Source organism: Leucoraja erinacea, chromosome 30 (assembly GCF_028641065.1).
Source record: "Leucoraja erinacea ecotype New England chromosome 30, Leri_hhj_1, whole genome shotgun sequence".
Taxonomy (NCBI): Eukaryota; Metazoa; Chordata; class Chondrichthyes; order Rajiformes; family Rajidae; genus Leucoraja; species Leucoraja erinaceus.
The window spans coordinates 24720820-24737560 of NC_073406.1; the positions used below are offsets into that span (position 1 = coordinate 24720820).

Consider the following 16741-nt stretch of genomic DNA (forward strand, 5'->3'; position numbering starts at 1 on the left):
ATAGCTTTTGCAGTTAGTAGGTTTATAATAGATGTCAGTCGATAGTCTATCTCCTGTGATGGAGACTCTTCTGCAGTTGTAAAGGGCTCTGGTGAGACCACATCTGGAGTATTGTGTACAGTTTTGGTCTCCTAATTTGAGGAAGGACATCCTTGTGATTGAGGCAGAGCAGCGTAGGTTCACAAGATTGTTCCTTGGGATGACGGGACTGTCATATGAGGAAAGATTGAAAAGACAAGGTTTGTATTCACTGGAGTTTAGAAGGATGAGGGGGATCTTATAGAAACATATAAAATTATAAAAGGACTGGAGAAGCTACATGCAGGAAAAATGTTCCCAATGTTGGGCGAGTCCAAAACCAGGGGCCACAGCCTTAGAATAAAGGGGAGGTCATTTAAGACTGAGTTGAGAAGAAACGTTTTCACCCAGAGAGTTGTGAATTTATTTAAAATTTCCTGCCACAGAGGACAGTGGAGGCCAAATCACTGGATGGATTTAAGAGAGAGTTAGATAGAGCTCTAGGGGCTAGTGGAGTCAAGGGATATGGGGAGAAGGCAGGCACGGGTTATTGATAGGGGACAATCAGCCATGATTGCAATGAATGGCGGTGCTGGCTCGAAGGGCCGAATGGCCTCCTCCTGCACCTATTTTCTATGTTTCTATGAGACGGTGAGATCTAGAAAGTGGAGGTGTCGGTCCAAGATGGAAATTGGTGGTAAAGTTAATGAGTTCTGCATGTGTGCAGGAGGTAGCACCGATGCAGTCGTCAATGTAACGGAGGTAGAGTTTGGGGATAGGGCCAGTGTATGCGTGGAACAGTGATTGTTTGAAGTACCCTACAAAGAGGCAGGCGTAGCTGGGGCCCATGCGAGTGCCAATGCTGGTTTGCCAAAAAAGACACAAATTGCTGGATCGGACAGCATCAAAAAGGCCTTGGTTTATTTTGGTCTTGTCCAAATGGCCACCTTGCCTGTAATGCAGCACTTTCAAAATCTCAATAGATTAGAAGTTGAAATATGAAGTGAGGATTGAATTCTCTAATTCAAAGGGACGAGCTGCCGACTCTGCCAAACTGATACATGAAATGTTTTTGTTAAATCCGTGGTAATTAAACAAGGTAGTTAAATCTTTACGGTAATTTATGGATCAAATTTACTGTAAATTTGCAAAATGTTGTATATTTCCCTTTCATTCTGCTCCCTTTTTGTCTGCTGCTCCTCTGGTAAGCTGGCGAATGTTCAAGGTGATTCCCTGGATGGAGGAAGTCCCATGCTGAGCTGGGAGAGCATCCATTGGGAGTGGATGGGATCAGGGCCAGATCCAGCCTTGTCCTCACCTGATGTCCACATGCGTCACTTCCCAGCAGAGGTCAGGACTGACTTCCCCAGGTAGTACCTTCCCCTCGGCTTCATCCAGCTGCCGTCTGAGCCAAGGCTTGTATTCTCTTCCCTCTGCCTCAAACAGCTTTGCATTTACCCAGTCAACGACTGGAGGTGTGGAAGATGCAACCAATTCCTTGTTGAACGACCTGCTCTGTTCACAAGATGGATGTGTTCACCTCTGCAAACATGCTTGGCTTTGAGCCCCACTTTCTTTGGTAAAAGGGGCTAACATTTAACTGTTGGAAAGGTGTTGCAGCCAATGTCTGTTGCATGTAGTTCCCTCATAATAACGTGGCACAAATGTAGGTGGTATCGTAGTCAGTTTGGAGGGTTATTTTAAATTAGAGCGTGATCTTGATTAACTGGTCAAATGGGCTGAAGAATGGGTAATATTGTTCGATATAGTGGCAAGCTGGGTATAGAGATGTATAAAATCATGAGGGCAATTGATAAGGTCTTTCACCCTGGATAGGGGAATCAAAAACCAGAGGACAAAAGTGAGTTTCAGTTTCTTTGGTTTATTGTCACGTGTACCACGGTACAATTGCGAGCTAACCAGTCAGCGGAAAGACAATCCATGATTACAATCGAGCCTTAGACTGCACAGTGTATTACAATACATTTACAGTACAAAGGAATAATGTTTAGTGCAAGGTAAAGCCAGCCAAGTCCGATCAAGGGAAGGCCGATGGTTACCAAAGAGGTAGATTGCAGTTCAGCACTAGTCTCTGGCTGTGGTAGGATGATTCAGTTGCCTGATAGCAGCTGCGATAAACTGTCCCTGAATCTGAAGGTGTGCGTTTTCACATTTCTATGTCTTTTACCTGATTTGAGATTGGAGAAGAGGGAATGGCCAGGGTGTGACTCGTCCATGATTATGCTGCTTGTGTGATGGTCTGGGCTGCATCCACAATTCTGTGCAATTTCTTGCGGTCTTGAATGGAGCTGTTCCCAAACCAAGCTGTGAGGCATTCTGATAAAATTCTTTCCACGGTGCATCTGTAGGAGTTGGTGAGAGTTGTAGGGGACACGCCGAAGCTCCGAAGCCTTCTAACGAATTAGAGGCAATGATGTGTTTTCTTGTTAATTACTGCATAGGATCCATTTGCAGAGATAATTGTGAACGCAGCCAGAGACCATCACACAAACCAACCTCCCTTCGAGTCGAACCCTGGCCACTCCCTCTTCTCCCCTCTCCCATTAGGCAAGAGGTATAGAAGTGTGACAACGCAAACCTCCAGATTAATGGACAGTTTCGTCCCAGCTGTCATCAGACAACTGAACCATCCTATCAACAATTAGAGAGCGGTCCAGAGCTACCATCTACATAATTGGAGACCTTTGGACTATCTTTAATCGTACTTTACTCTACTTTATCTTGTACTATATATTATTCCCTTTATCCTGTATCTGTACACAGTGGGCGGCTCGATTATACTCATGTATAGTCTTTCCACAGACTGGATAGCACGCAACAAAAAGCCTTTTGCTGTACCTCGGTGCCTGTGACTATAAACAAAAGTCAACTAAATCTTAAAATTATGGCCTCTAGTTTGCAAAACTACCCTGGGAAAAAGACTGTGCTTTCACCCTATCTCTTCCCCTTATGATTTATACTCCTCTATAATATTACCCTTCAACCTCCTGCACTACAAGGAATAAAGACCTTGCCTGCCCAATCTCTCCCTACAGCTTCGAGTTCAGGCAATATCCTCAAATCTTCTCTGCACTCTGCAGCGTAATGGCTTCTTTCCTGTGGCAGAGTGATCAACATACTCTGAATGCAGCCTCACAGGTTTCTTGTAAAACTGTAACATAGTCTGTGGAATTCTCTGCCTCAGAGGGCGGTGGAGGCAGGTTCTCTGGATGCTTTCAAGAGAGAGCTAGATAGGGCTCTTTAAAATAGCGGTCAGGGGATATGGGGAGAAGGCAGGAACGGGGTACTGATTGGAGATGATCAGCCATGATCACATTGAATGGCGGTGCTGGCTCGAAGGGCCAAATGGCCTACTCCTGCACCTATTGTCTTTTGTCTATTGTCTGTAGCGTCCCAACTTCTATATTCAAATCCTGACGGATAAAGGCCAACGCACCAGGCACCTTCTTGACTTCCACATCTACCTGTGACACCAGCTTATTAAAAGCCAGAGTTTAGTAATGGTCTAAATTTAAAATGTTCCTCAGAGAGAGACAGACCCCACCGAGAATCACTCCTCCAGCCAAAACCATTACAATTAGGGCTAGAATGCAGTCCTGAGGGATCACAACTCGGTTAGTGGTGCTGAATTCAGCACCAAGTTAAAAGCCATTAAACTCTTGCCACCATAAGAGCCTTGGGCAGTATATAAATCCCTCAAGCAATGCCGGAGAGCAGGTCATAGCCACAGTATTATTCTTGAATCTTCGCTGCGTACAAAATAGCAGCTGCATTTCTACCAGCAGATGTGTACAATACTCAGCGCAGTGACCACTGTGGCCATTTACATGCAGGGCAACTAGCCAATATTGCACTGTGTGTTTGAGGCAGATACTAAACTAGAGCAGGCAACCACAAACTGGGCTCTCATTCTTGGTTATTTCAATCTAAAAACTCAATCTAATTTGTGAGACACGATGTGCCTTGTACAAAATCATGCTGACTAATCCCAGAGTATTGTGTGCAGTTCTGGTCACGGTGGCGCAGCGGTAGATTTGCTGCCTTACAGCGCCAGAGATTTGGGTTCAATCCTGACTACGGGTGCTGTCTGTACGAAGTTTGTTAATTCTCCCTGTAACCACGTGGGTTTTCCCCAGGTGCTCTGGTTTCCTCCCACACTCGAAAGATGCACAGGTCTTTGTTGGTTAATTGGCTTCAGTAAAAATTGTAAATTGTCCCTAGTGTGCAGTGTGTGCTAGTGTAATGGGAATCACTGGTCGGCGTGGATCGGTGGGCCGAAGGGCCAGTGTCCTTACTAAACTAAACTAAACTAAATACAAGAAGCAGTTGAAGGCTTTGGAATGGGTGCAGAGGAGACTTACCTGATTGGTGCCTGGGTTAGGGGGCATTAGCTACAGGGAGAGGTGGAACGGACTAGGATAGCTTTTTTCTGGAATGTTGGAGGTTGCAGGAAGACCCGACAAAAGTATATACAATTGTGAGTTGCATGGATAGGGGAGACAGTCAGAACCTTTATCCCAGGATGGAAATGTGAAATGCATGAGGGCATAGCTTTAAGCTAAGAGGCGCAATGTTTAAAAGAAACATGCAAGGCAAGTTTTTATACAGAGGGTTATGAGTGCCTGGAACACATTGCCAGGTTGGTGATGGAGGCAGATATGATAATAGCGTTTTTTGGATATGTAGAGAATGGAAGGATATGGATTAAGTCCAGGCAGTGTTGGTCTTGGCATCATGTTTGGCACAGACATTATGTACTGAAGGGTCTCCTGTGCTCTACTCTTCTATGTTCTAATCAACCCTGTCCATCCAAATGTGCTAATTTCCTATTTAACAATTGCTAATGAATAAATCTAATTTCTCATTCCCACCGTTTAGGTAAGAATCTTGTAGTTACCTTCAGGAGCTGGGTAGCGTCGGGACAGTTGGTACAGTTGTGAAGTGCGGCCTGTTTGCCTGCCCTTGGTGGTGATTGTGGGGGTGAGTTGCAGGAAACACTGTCCTTAATCAAGACTGTCCGTGGAGGTAATCCACAAAGCACAGGCAACTTTGACTGTGATGTGATGCTGCAATGTGAAGATATTCCCTATCATAATGGTGTGGGACTTGGAAGGGAATCTGAATTGGTAACGTCTGCATGGGCAGCTTACTCCAGTACATCTGTAGTTCATTGTGTGTCCGTATATTTATGATTAGTCTTGAAATGTGACAGATTTCTATCAATAATAAATGGAATGGCTGCCTCATTTTTGTTGGGAGATGCCTACATGCTAAACTACCGAGACACGTTTATTTATGGATGAAATACCGTGCAGAAGGTAAAACAAAAAATAGCAGAGAGTCAAATGGAATGACCCCCACCAGTCCACAAGGAGTTGGTGACTAATTTTCAGTCAGTTGATTACAATAGTCTATTGGCAAATTATGGCTCTTTTACGTTAGTGTAATTGAGTTTTCTCTCTGAAAGACCTTCAAGTTGAGAAGTTGCACATCGGTGACACAAGCTCTGTTTTCCTCAGAGAATACGGGAGTCGCTGCCTCAAAAAGGCAGGCAGCGTCATCAGAGACACACACCACCCTGGCCACACGCTCATTTCACCCTTGCCATTGGGAAGAAGTTACAGGAGCCTGAAAACGGTGACATCCAGGTTCAGGAACAGCAGCTTCCTTACAGCCATCAGGCTGTTAAACACTACAACCTCCCTTAAGCTTTGAACTACATAGACCATTGTTGTTACTATTGCACTATTATTGTTTGTTTTTTATGTGTACATATGTGTGTGTGCGTGTAGATATATGTAGGTGTACATACACACACACTGAACTTTTTTTCTCGTTTATTATATTGTTTATAGTCTACTATGTTTACATATTCTGTTGTGCTGCAGCAAGTAAGAATTTCATTATTCTATCTGGGACATATGACAATAAAACATTCTTGACTCTAGCGATTCTGGATCAGATGCCAGAAGACTTGCAACCAGGACTGTGTGTTTTGTGCTATGAGCCATTCTTCTACTTCAATGTAAACAAGTAAACATAGCTGTGTGCAGCCTTGACACTTCGGTAGGTGAGATGGCACTGCTTTGCAACTGCAGCCTCCTTTGCATAAGCCCCTTACAATGGGTTTCACACTCCATTGCGAAATCAAAATTCCATCTGTCAAGATTGTTGACATTAGCATCTCGACTGAATTGTTCCAGCATCTAAAGTTTGTTTTAAATTTCCTTTGGATCTCGGAGAATGTGTCATGTTAAAGAAATGAAGAAGGGGAGAGAAGGATGTTGCCAGGACCCGAGGGCCTTAGCTATAGGAAGAGGTTGGGGCAGGCTAGGGCTTAATTCCTTGGAGCGCAGGGGGGTGAGGGATGATTTACAGAGTTGGATAAAATAATGCGGAGAATGCACAGAGTCTGTGCCTCAGAGTCGGGGAATCAGGAGCCAGAGGACATAGGTTTAAGGTGAGAGAGGAAGATTCACTCAGAGGGTGGTTGGTGATGAGCTGCCAGCGGAGTTGGGTGGGGAATGTACAATTCAAGTTCAAGTGAGTTTATTGTCATGTGTCCCTGTATAGGACAATGAAATTCTTGCTTTGCTTCAGCACACAGAACATAGTAGGCATTTACTACAAAACAGATAAGTGTGTCCATATACCATAATATAAATATATACAAACATGAATAAATAAAATGATGAAGTGCAAATAACAGATAAAGGGTTATTAATAATCAGAGTTTTGTCCGAGCCAGGTTTAAAAGGTGGCTCCTGCCTCAGACGAGGGAGGAGCCATCTTGGGGCTACCCAGCAGCCGTCTGTTTAACTCACTTTTTTTTTGGAGTTTTAGTAAGTCCTGTCCTTTGTCTGTTGGAGAATGGACTTTTTAATGTGGGGGGAAGGAGGTAATTAAACTTCTAGGTCCCTACCTGGTTGGAGAGGCAGCTTTTTCTCCGGGCTGCCCCGTCGACCCGTCCTCGTGGCCTACCAGCAGGCATGGAGCACCGTTTCCTGTCGCCCAGCACCTCGGCTTCAGTGACGGCACAGCGCTGGGGCGCTATCGCGGAGCGGATCGGGCGATGCCTTGCCTGGGTCGCTGCGCTGGATCGATGCGCTGGAGCTCCGGTGAGCTGTGACCGCCGAGATCAACACCTCCGGGCTACGGGTCTGCGGAATGGGCGGCGCTGACTCTAACATCGGGAGCTGGGGAGCTCCAAACCGGCGCGGCCTTGTCGGCTTCGGAAGCTGCGGTCCCCAGTCAGGAAGCGGCTGTTCCAGGTGGCTCAGCCGCTGAGAGGACTCTCCCGACCCTGGGCAACACCACCCGGCCAGAACGGCCAGGAACATCGGACCTCCGTAGAGGCAATAGCGGTGGCCTCAATAGGCCTGACTTTGGGTGAACTGGGGATGGGGATTGGACATTGTGCCTTCCCCCACAGTGGTAAGCATTGTAAGGGGATGATTTCTTTTGTGTGTAAGTAAACATGTTAGTCTGTGTCCAAGATGGCTGTCGGAACGGAGAGTGGACGCTGGCGCACTTTAGCTGCCGCTGCTCTCTCTTCACATTGTGTTTTTGATTTTTTGTCTTTGGATTGAATTCTGTTTTTAATTTGTGTTTTGGTGATGTCTTTATTATTTATTTTATTCCGATTATATGTTTTATTATTGGATCTGTTTTGGGGTAAGGGGGAACTGTACAAAAGGGACGGATTGCATATTAACAGGTGTGGGACCAGCATTCTGGCAGGCAGGTTTGCCACTGCTACACGGGTGGTTTAAAACTGAATAAGGGGGGTGGGGTGTCGATTGGTATAGTGGAGGATGGAGTTAAAGGGAAAGGGTTTCTTAAATGTGTGAGCGTAGAGACAGAGGGGTGTAAAATGAGGGTAGAAGCAATAGGTAGCAAGGTGAAAAGTAAAAGTGGCAGGCCGGCAAATCCAGGGCAAAAATCAAAAAGGGCCACTTTTCAGCATAATAGTATAATGGGTAAGAGTGTTGTAAAAACAAGCCCGAAGGCTTTGTGTCTCAATGCAAGGAGCATTCGTAATAAGGTGGATGAGTTGAATGTGCAGATAGCTATTAATGACTATGATATAGTTGGGATCACGGAGACATGGCTCCAGGGTGACCAAGGCTGGGAGCTGAACATCCAGGGATATTCAATATTCAGGAGGGATAGACAGAAAGGGAAAGGAGGTGGGGTAGCGTTGCTGGTTAGAGAGCAGAGTAACGCAATAGAAAGGAAGGACATTAGCTTTTAGGATGTGGAATCGATATGGGTAGAGCTGCGAAACACCAAGGGGCAGAAAACGCTAGTGGGAGTTGTGTACATGCCACCTAACAGTACTAGTGGAGTTGGGGATGGCATCAAACAGGAAATTAGAAATGCGTGCAACAAAGGTAAAACAGTTATAATGGGTGACTTCAATCTACAAATATAGATTGGATGAATCAAATTGGCAAGGGTGCTGAGGAAGAAGATTTCTTGGAATGTATGAAGGATAGTTTTCTAAACCAACATGTGGAGGAACCAACAAGAGAGCAGGCTATTCTAGACTGGGTATTGAGTAATGAGGAAGGGTTAGTTAGCCGTCTTGTTGTGCATGACCCCTTGGGCAAGAGTGACCATAATATGGTTGGGTTCTTCATTAGGATGGAGAGTGACATCGATAATTCAGAAACAAGGGTCCTGAACTTAAAGAAAGGTAACTTTGAGGGTATGCGACGTGAATTGGCCAAGATAGACTGGCGATTTATTCTTAATGGGTTGACGGTGGATATGCAATGGAAGGCATTTAAAGACTGCATGGATGAACTACAACAATTGTTCATCCCAGTTTGGCAAAAAAATAAATCAGGGAAGGTAATGCATCCATGGATAACAAGGGAAATCAGGGATAGTATCAAAACAAAAGATGAAGCGTATAAATTAGCCAGAAAAAGCAGCCTACCAGAGGACTGGGGGAAATTCAGAGACCAGCAGAGGGGGACAAAGGACTTAATTAGGAAAGGGAAAATAGATTATGAAAGAAAACTGGCAGTGAACATAAAAACTGACTGCAAAAGCTTTTATAGATATGTGAAGAGAAAAAGATTAGTTAAGGTCCCTTGCAGTCAGTAATGGGTGAATTGGTCATGGGGAACAAGGACATGGCAGACCAATTGAATAACTACTTTGGTTCTGTCTTCACTAAGGAAGACATAAATAATCTGCCGGAAATAGCAGGGGACCGGGGGTCAAATGAGATGGAGGAACTGAGTGAAATCCAGGTTAGCCGGGAAGTGGTGTTAGGTAAATTGAATGGATTAAAGGCCGATAAATCCCCAGGGCCAGATAGGCTGCATCCCATAGTACTTAAGGAAGTAGCCCAGAAATAGTGGATGCATTAGTGATAATTTTTCAAAACTCTTTAGTTTCTGGAGTAGTTCCTGAGGATTGGAGGGTAGCTAATGTAACACCACTTTTTAAAAAGGGAGGGAGAGAGAAATCCGGGAATTACAGACCAGTTAGTCTAACGTCGGTAGTGGGGAAACTGCTAGAATCAGTTATTAAAGATGGGATAGCAGCACATTTGGAAAGTGGTGAAATCATTGGACAATGTCAGCATGGATTTATGAAGGGTAAATCATGTCTGACGAATCTTGTAGAATTTTTCGAGGATGTAACTAGTAGAGTGGATAAGGGAGAACCAGTGGATGTGATATATCTGGACTTTCGGAAGGCTTTTGACAAGGTCCCACGTAAGAGATTAGTATACAAACTTAAAGTACACGGCATTGGGGGTTCAGTATTGATGTGGATAGAGAACTGGCTGGCAGACAGGAAGCAAAGAGTAGGAGTAAACGGGTCCTTTTCACAATGGCAGGCAGTGACTAGTGGGGTACCGCAAGGCTCAGCTCTGGGACCCCAGCTATTTACGATATATATTAATGATTTGGACGAGGGAATTGAATGCAACATCTCCAAGTTTGCGGATGACACGAAGCTGGGGAGCAGTGTTAGCTGTGAGGAGGATGCTAGGAGGCTGCAAGGTGACTTGGATAGGCTGGGTGAGTGGGCAAATGCATGGCAGATGCAGTATAATGTGGATAAATGTGAGGTTATCCACTTTGGTGGCAAAAACAGGAAAGTAGATTATTATTTGAATGGTGGCCGATTAGGAAAGGGGGAGATGCAACGAGACCTGGGTGTCATGGTACACCAGTCATTAAAAGTAGGCATGCAGGTACAGCAGGCAGTGAAGAAGGTGAATGGTATGTTAGCATTCATAGCAAAAGGATTTGAGTATAGGAGCAGGGAGGTTCTACTGCAGTTGTACAGGGTCTTGGTGAGACCACACCTGAGATTGAGGGGGGATCTTATAGAAACGTACAAAATTCTTAAGGGGTTGGACAGGCTAGATGCAGGAAGATTGTTCCCGATGTTGGGGAAGTCCAGAACAAGGGGTCACAGTTTAAGGATAAGGGGGAAATCTTTTAGGACCGAGATGAGGAAAACTTTTTTCACACGGAGAGAGGTGAATCCCTGGAATTCTCTCCCGTAGAAGGTAATTGAGGCCAGTTCATTGGCTATATTTAAGAGGGAGTTAGAAGTGGCCCTTGTGGCTAAAGGGATCAGGGGGTATGGAGAGAAGGCAGGTACAGTATACTGAGTTGGATGATCAGCCATGATCATATTGAAAGGCGGTACAGGCTCGAAGGGCCGAATGGCCTACTCCTGCACCTATTTTGTATGTCTATGTTTCTATGCCCCGTTTCATCAATTTCTTATTTAAAATCTAATATTACTGTCATTAAAGTGCTATAATTAATCCAACGTCCTTGGTTAGATGAAGTTATTACTGCTTTGTTCCTTTCTATTCTTGTCAACTGGCCCTGTGTGAGTCATGATCCATCACGTGAGATGTCAGATTGATCAGAATCCTTGGCCTTAAATGATTGATGACTTCTCCACACTGCTGTCAGTGACCAGCCCACAAACTGGCTGAGAGTAATTCTCGGCAGACTGCAGCAATAAAAGGATGTGCCGTTAGGAAGGAGATGAGGAGGAGTTTCTTTAGTCAGAGGGTGGTGAATCTGTGGAATTCATAGTCACAGACAGCTGTGGATGCCAAGTCATTGGATATTTTTAAGGCAGTTTGAGAGATTTTTGATTAGTACGGGTGTCGGGGGGTGTGTAGGAAGGAACCACGCATGCTGGTTTACAATGAAGATAGACACAAAATGCTGCAGACTGAAGAAGGGTCTTGACCTGAAACGTTACCCATTCTTCCTCTCCGGAGATACTGCCTGTCCCGCTGAGTAACTCCAGCATTTTGTGTCTATCTTGGTTGCCGGGTTATGGGGTTGAGATGGAAAGATAGATCAGCCATGATTGAGTGGCGGATTAGACTTGATGGGCCGAATGGCGTAATTCTGCTCTAGAACTTATGACCTCATGAACACCACCACTCTGATGGTTCTTTGTGGCATCGGTATGAGTGAGTGTGTGGATTGAGCTGGTGAGGATCATTTCTAATTGGAAGGAAGGATCTTCCTCACAAGGAAAGGAAATATATGTGGGTACTCCGGTTTCATCCCACATCCCAAAGACGTGTGAGTTTGTAGGTTAATTGGCCTCTGTAAATTGTACCTAGTGTGTTGGGGTGGATAAGTAAGTGAGCTAACAAAAAACTAATATGAATGAGTGATCAATGGCCAGCATGAACTTGGTGGGCTGAAGGGCCTGATTCCAAGCTGTATCTCTAACAAGACGAAACTAAAACCTCCATCACATGATCTACAACCAGCTCGGTTCTTCCACCAACCCCAGGGTCTCCTGCCCTTTGGTCACTCAGCTTGACCAATCCTAGGAGAGCACTAACACCTAGTTGCTTGCTTGTCAGTCGTTATCCAATCAGCTCAAACGCCCTCGCTCCAGTATCTACACAATGATAATCAACACTAGATTCTCTAATTATTCTGATTCCGCAGTGGCGCAGCGGTAGAGTTGCTGCCTTATAGCGCCAGAGACACGGCTTCAATCCCGACCATGAGTGCTGTCTGTATAGAGTTTGTACATCATCCCTGTGGGTTTTCTCCGGGTGCTCCGGTTTCCTCCCACTTTCCAAAAACATACAGGTTTATAGGCTCATTGGCTTTGGTAAAATTGTAAATTGTCCCTAGTGTGTAGGAAAGTGCTGCTGTATGAGGTGACCACTGGTCTGTGCGAACACGGTGGGCCTAGGACCTGTTTCTGCACTTTATGTCTAAAGTCTAACATAAAGATTCCCCTCCTGGGGTGCTATGTGTAGTATGTTAGTGAGATGTTAGTGTCTAATTGCTGATGGTTAGTAGTGTTGCCCAAACTCACGTGATGTATCAAATCTGTTCCAATGTCGTAGGTGAAAGGAGGGGGGTGGATTGTTGAACATGGAGGCCAAAAGATGGGCCATATTTCTGTTTCAAACTTTCTTTCTACTTTGCAAGCTGTTTCGTTTTTTAATGAATGATGAATGAATACGTTTTTTGGCCAATTATTCACATACAAGGAATTTGCCTTGGTGCTCTACCCGTAAGTGACAACATGACATACATAAGACATAGGATACATAGGAACGACACATAAAACATTAAGCACTAATAATAAAACGTATCTAGCAGAAACGTGTTGGTCTCCCAGATCAGCAAGATGGCCGTCAGGTAAACAAACAAACATAGAAAATAGGTGCAGGAGTAGGCCATTCGGCCCTTCGAGCCTGCACCTCCATTCAATATGATCATGGCTGATCATCCAACTAAGTATCCTGTACCTGCCTTCTCTCCATACCCCCTGATCCCTTTAGCCACAAGGGCCACATCTAACTCCCTCTTAAATATAGCCAATTAACTGGCCTCAACTACCTTCTGTGGCAGAGAATTCCACAGATTCACCACTCTCTGTGTAAAAATTATTTTTCTCATCTCGGTCCTAAAAGACTTCCCCCTTATCCTTAAACTGTGACCCCTCGTTCTGGACTTCCCCAACATCGGGAAAAATCTTCCTGCATCTAGCCTGTCCAACCTCTTAAGAATCTTGTAAGTTTCTATAAGATCCCCCCTCAATCTTCTAAATTCTAGCGAGTAATAGCCGAGTCTATCCAGTCTTTCTTCATATGAAAGTCCTGACATCCCAGGAATCAGTCTGGTGAACCTTCTCTGTACTCCCTCTATGGCAACAATGTCTTTCCTCAGATTATGAAATGTTCTTTAGGAACGAGAGTACGTGATGAAGGATAATGCAATGTTAATTAGATTGACTGATCTGTGATTAATTCATCCACTTTCGAGTGCGCAGGCCTTTACTAAATATCTAAGTTATGAAACACTGGGACTGTGGGATTGAGGAAGGCTGGATAAAAATAGAGGTAAAGATGGGAATGAGGGAAGAGGAATGGATTATATTCCTTTGTTTTGCATAACCCTTAGCACATACGTGACCATGGAAACGCTCGCTGCAGGGACCAGCTTGCATTAATGTTTCATCTTTTCCACAAACTGTTGGAGATTGAGTGAGACTCTGCGCCTGAGAGCTTTACCAGGCATTTGGCAGCGTGAAAGGTAAGAGATTTTGTGACGGCGGGGCTGGTTGCTGCATTGAATGTCTCCTTGGCCACCCTTTCATATACGGATGGGCCAGAGGCTGCGCAGCTCAGCTCTCTGCAGCCAACCAGTCAGTGTCTCTTGTAGAGATCATCGACGACACAATGTGTTTCTTCCCTCCCCAGTTCAGGGAGGTGAAGAGGATGAAAGTATTTACTGACGGAAGCAGGTATGTGATGCGGAGACTGACTTCCTGGCCTCCATCTCGGGCCGTCCCTGACCCAGACCTGCAGCGTGTGTGTCTAGACCCGCGTCTGACCCAGACCTGCAGCGTGTGTGTCTAGACCCGCGTCTGACGCAGAGCTGCAGCGTGTGTGGCTAGACCCGCGTCTGACCCAGACCTGCAGCGTGTGTGTCTAGACCCACGTCTGACCCAGACCTGCAGCGTGTGTGTCTAGACCCGCGTCTGACGCAGAGCTGCAGCGTGTGTGGCTAGACCCGTGTCTGACGCAGAGCTGCAGCGTGTGTGGCTAGACCCGTGTCTGACCCAGACTTGCAACGTGCGTGTCTAGACCCGTGTCTCGGTGTACGTGGACTCCCAGGTCACCTCCTCTGCAGGGAGTGATCGCTGAATCCCAGCGCTCATGGCTTGTCTTCGGTAGGCTTGCGCCTGGTAAAGCACGAGAGCAATCAGCTGGGAAACTCCTTGATGGGTTTGGCATATCATTGTCATGTTCCTTTCATGGTAGGGACGGTGCAAATCACAGAAGCGGTCTATCTCTTTACCAGGCGTGTGGGATGTTGGTGTGGGAGGGATTAGTGGGAGGGGTTGTGGAGGTTGGAGTGGGCTTGATTTATTGTAGGTTGGGGGAGGGAGGTGTCAACATGTTGTGGGGTGGGGTGCTGTTTGCCCCATGGAAGAGGCCTGGGATATGTGGACATGCTCGAGGAGTATGGTCTGTGTGAAAGAGAGGGTTGAGATTGCACAGTGAGTTATGATGAGGTGGGAGTGTGTGGGAGCTGGGAATGCATCGTGTATAGCAATGGGGTTGGGATGTGCAAGTGGGATTGCAGATTATGTTCCGTGTGGACATTGAAGTCAAGTTGGAGGGGGGTTGGGGTATTAGAGCGCGGCTTGATAGTGTTTAAGGAGGAACTGCAGATGCTGGAAAATCGAAAGGAGACAAAAGTGCTGGAGAAACTCAGCGGGTGAGGAGCCAGAGGGCTGAGGGAGGACGAAGGAAATAGGCAATGTTTCGGGCCAAAACCCTTCTTCAGACTTGATGGGCTTGAGACTTGAGACTTCAGGGCGTTGCGTGTGGAGATGGGGGTGTGTTGTGTTGCATGTGGAGATGGTGGTGTGTTGTGTGTGGAGATGGGGGTGTGTTGCGTGTGGAGATGGGGTTGTGTTGCGTGTGGAGATGGGGGTGTGTTGCGTGTGGAGATGGGGGTGTGTTGCGTGTGGAGATGGTGTTGTGTTGCGTGTGGAGATGTTGTGTTGCGTGTGGAGATGGGGGGGTGTTGCGTGTGGAGATGGGGGTGTGTTGCATGTGGAGATGGGGGTGTGTTGCGTGTGGAGATGGTGTGTGTGTTGCGTGTGGAGATGGGGTTGTGTTGCGTGTGGAGATGGGGGGGTGTTGCGTGTGGTGGGGTGTTGTGTTGCGTGTGGAGGGGGGGGGGTGTTGCGTGTGGCGATGGGGGTGTGTTGCGTGTGGAGATGGGGGTGTGTTGCGTGTGGAGATGGTGATGTGTTGCGTGTGGAGATGGGGGGGGTTGTAGTTGTGTTGTATGTGAGGCAGGGTTTGGGAGTTGGAGTGGTGCTGATTTTGAGCAGAGACGTTGGAGTGAGTTTGGTGTTGCCTTGTGGGTGGGGAGTGGTGATGGGCTGTCAGAGTGTCGTGTGGTGGAGTGGTCTCATTGTAGATGCCGGTTTACAAAAAAAAAACACATGGTGGTGAAGTATCTCAGCAGGTCAGGCAGCATCTCTGGAGAACATGGATAGGCAACTTTTCGGGTGGGACCCTTCTTGACACCAATTATGGAGAGGGGGAAAAGGTGGAAGTGGGATAAATCCTGGCAAGTGATAGGTGGATACAGCTGAAGGGGGGGGGTGGTGATTGGCAAATGGTATTGTCATGCTTCAAACCTGTCATTCAAAAGCTCATAAGGTTATACATTCTTGGAGCAGAATTAGGCCGTTTGGCCTATCATGTTTACTCCACCATTCAATCATGACTGATCTATCTTTCCCTCTCAACCCCATTCTCCTGCCTTCTCCCCATAACCCCTGACACCCATATTAATCAAGAATCTATCTATCTCTGCCTCAGGCATATCCATTGACTTGGCCTCCACTGGTGGCAATGAATTCACCACAAAGCTGTCACAGTAATGCGCTGTGTGTAGGATGCTGCTTTACATATTAATGCTGTGATTTACTACTGTGCAGGTGGTGGTGATGAACTGCGTGCGTGGCATGAAGAGGCTGGAGGCCCCATTCAGTGTCCTGTCTCTGCGATGGATTGAGTCCTAGGATGCCTCTTGTCACCGGTGCATTTGCACACAGTCTGCCGCGGGTCCCATGCGATGGGAGCACCACGATCCACCATGAGTGAGAACACGGATGAGCAGAGCTTGTACAGCAATGCTGTGGCGTGGCTCATCTGCTCGGGGGTCTCGCTTCTCGCCAACACCTGGGGCATCCTGAGTGTCAGCGCCAAGCAGAAGAAATGGAAGCCGCTGGAGTTCCTCATCTGCACGCTAGCTGGGACACACATCCTCAACGTTGCCATCCCCATTACCATGTACTCCGTCATCCAACTCCGGAGACAGCACTCTGACTATGAATGGAACGAGGGCTTGTGCAAAGTGTTTGTGTCCACTTTCTACACACTCACCCTGGTGACTTGTTTCTCCGTGACCTCTCTGTCCTATCACCGCATGTGGATGGTACGCTGGCCCGTCAACTACAGGTAAGGGACAGGGTGATGAAGACATAGTTCAACATGTAGTGACTGTGGCAAAGGGCTTCAGTACCTTTAACATAACGCTGGTGAAACCCTCGATGAGTGACAACTGAGGGAGTGCAGCGCAGGTTCACCAGGTTCATTCCCGGGACTGACATATGATGAAAGAATGGCTCGACTGGG

The 16741-nt window shown here is 46.5% G+C and overlaps 1 protein-coding gene across 3 annotated transcripts in view; it reads left to right on the forward strand.

Annotated features, from left to right (window-relative positions):
* The window catches only part of LOC129711755 (probable G-protein coupled receptor 153), a 129510-nt gene that overhangs the window by 47249 nt on the left and 65520 nt on the right, over positions 1-16741 (forward strand). For 2 of the 3 annotated variants that reach the window (XM_055659685.1, XM_055659687.1), the window contains exon 2: positions 16042-16564. In XM_055659685.1, coding sequence (XP_055515660.1) covers positions 16179-16564 — 386 coding nt within the window. In that variant the 5' untranslated portion in view covers positions 16042-16178. Of the gene's footprint in view, positions 1-13066; positions 13611-16041; positions 16565-16741 lie in introns of those variants that run through there. The other variant, XM_055659686.1, reaches the window with a different exon arrangement.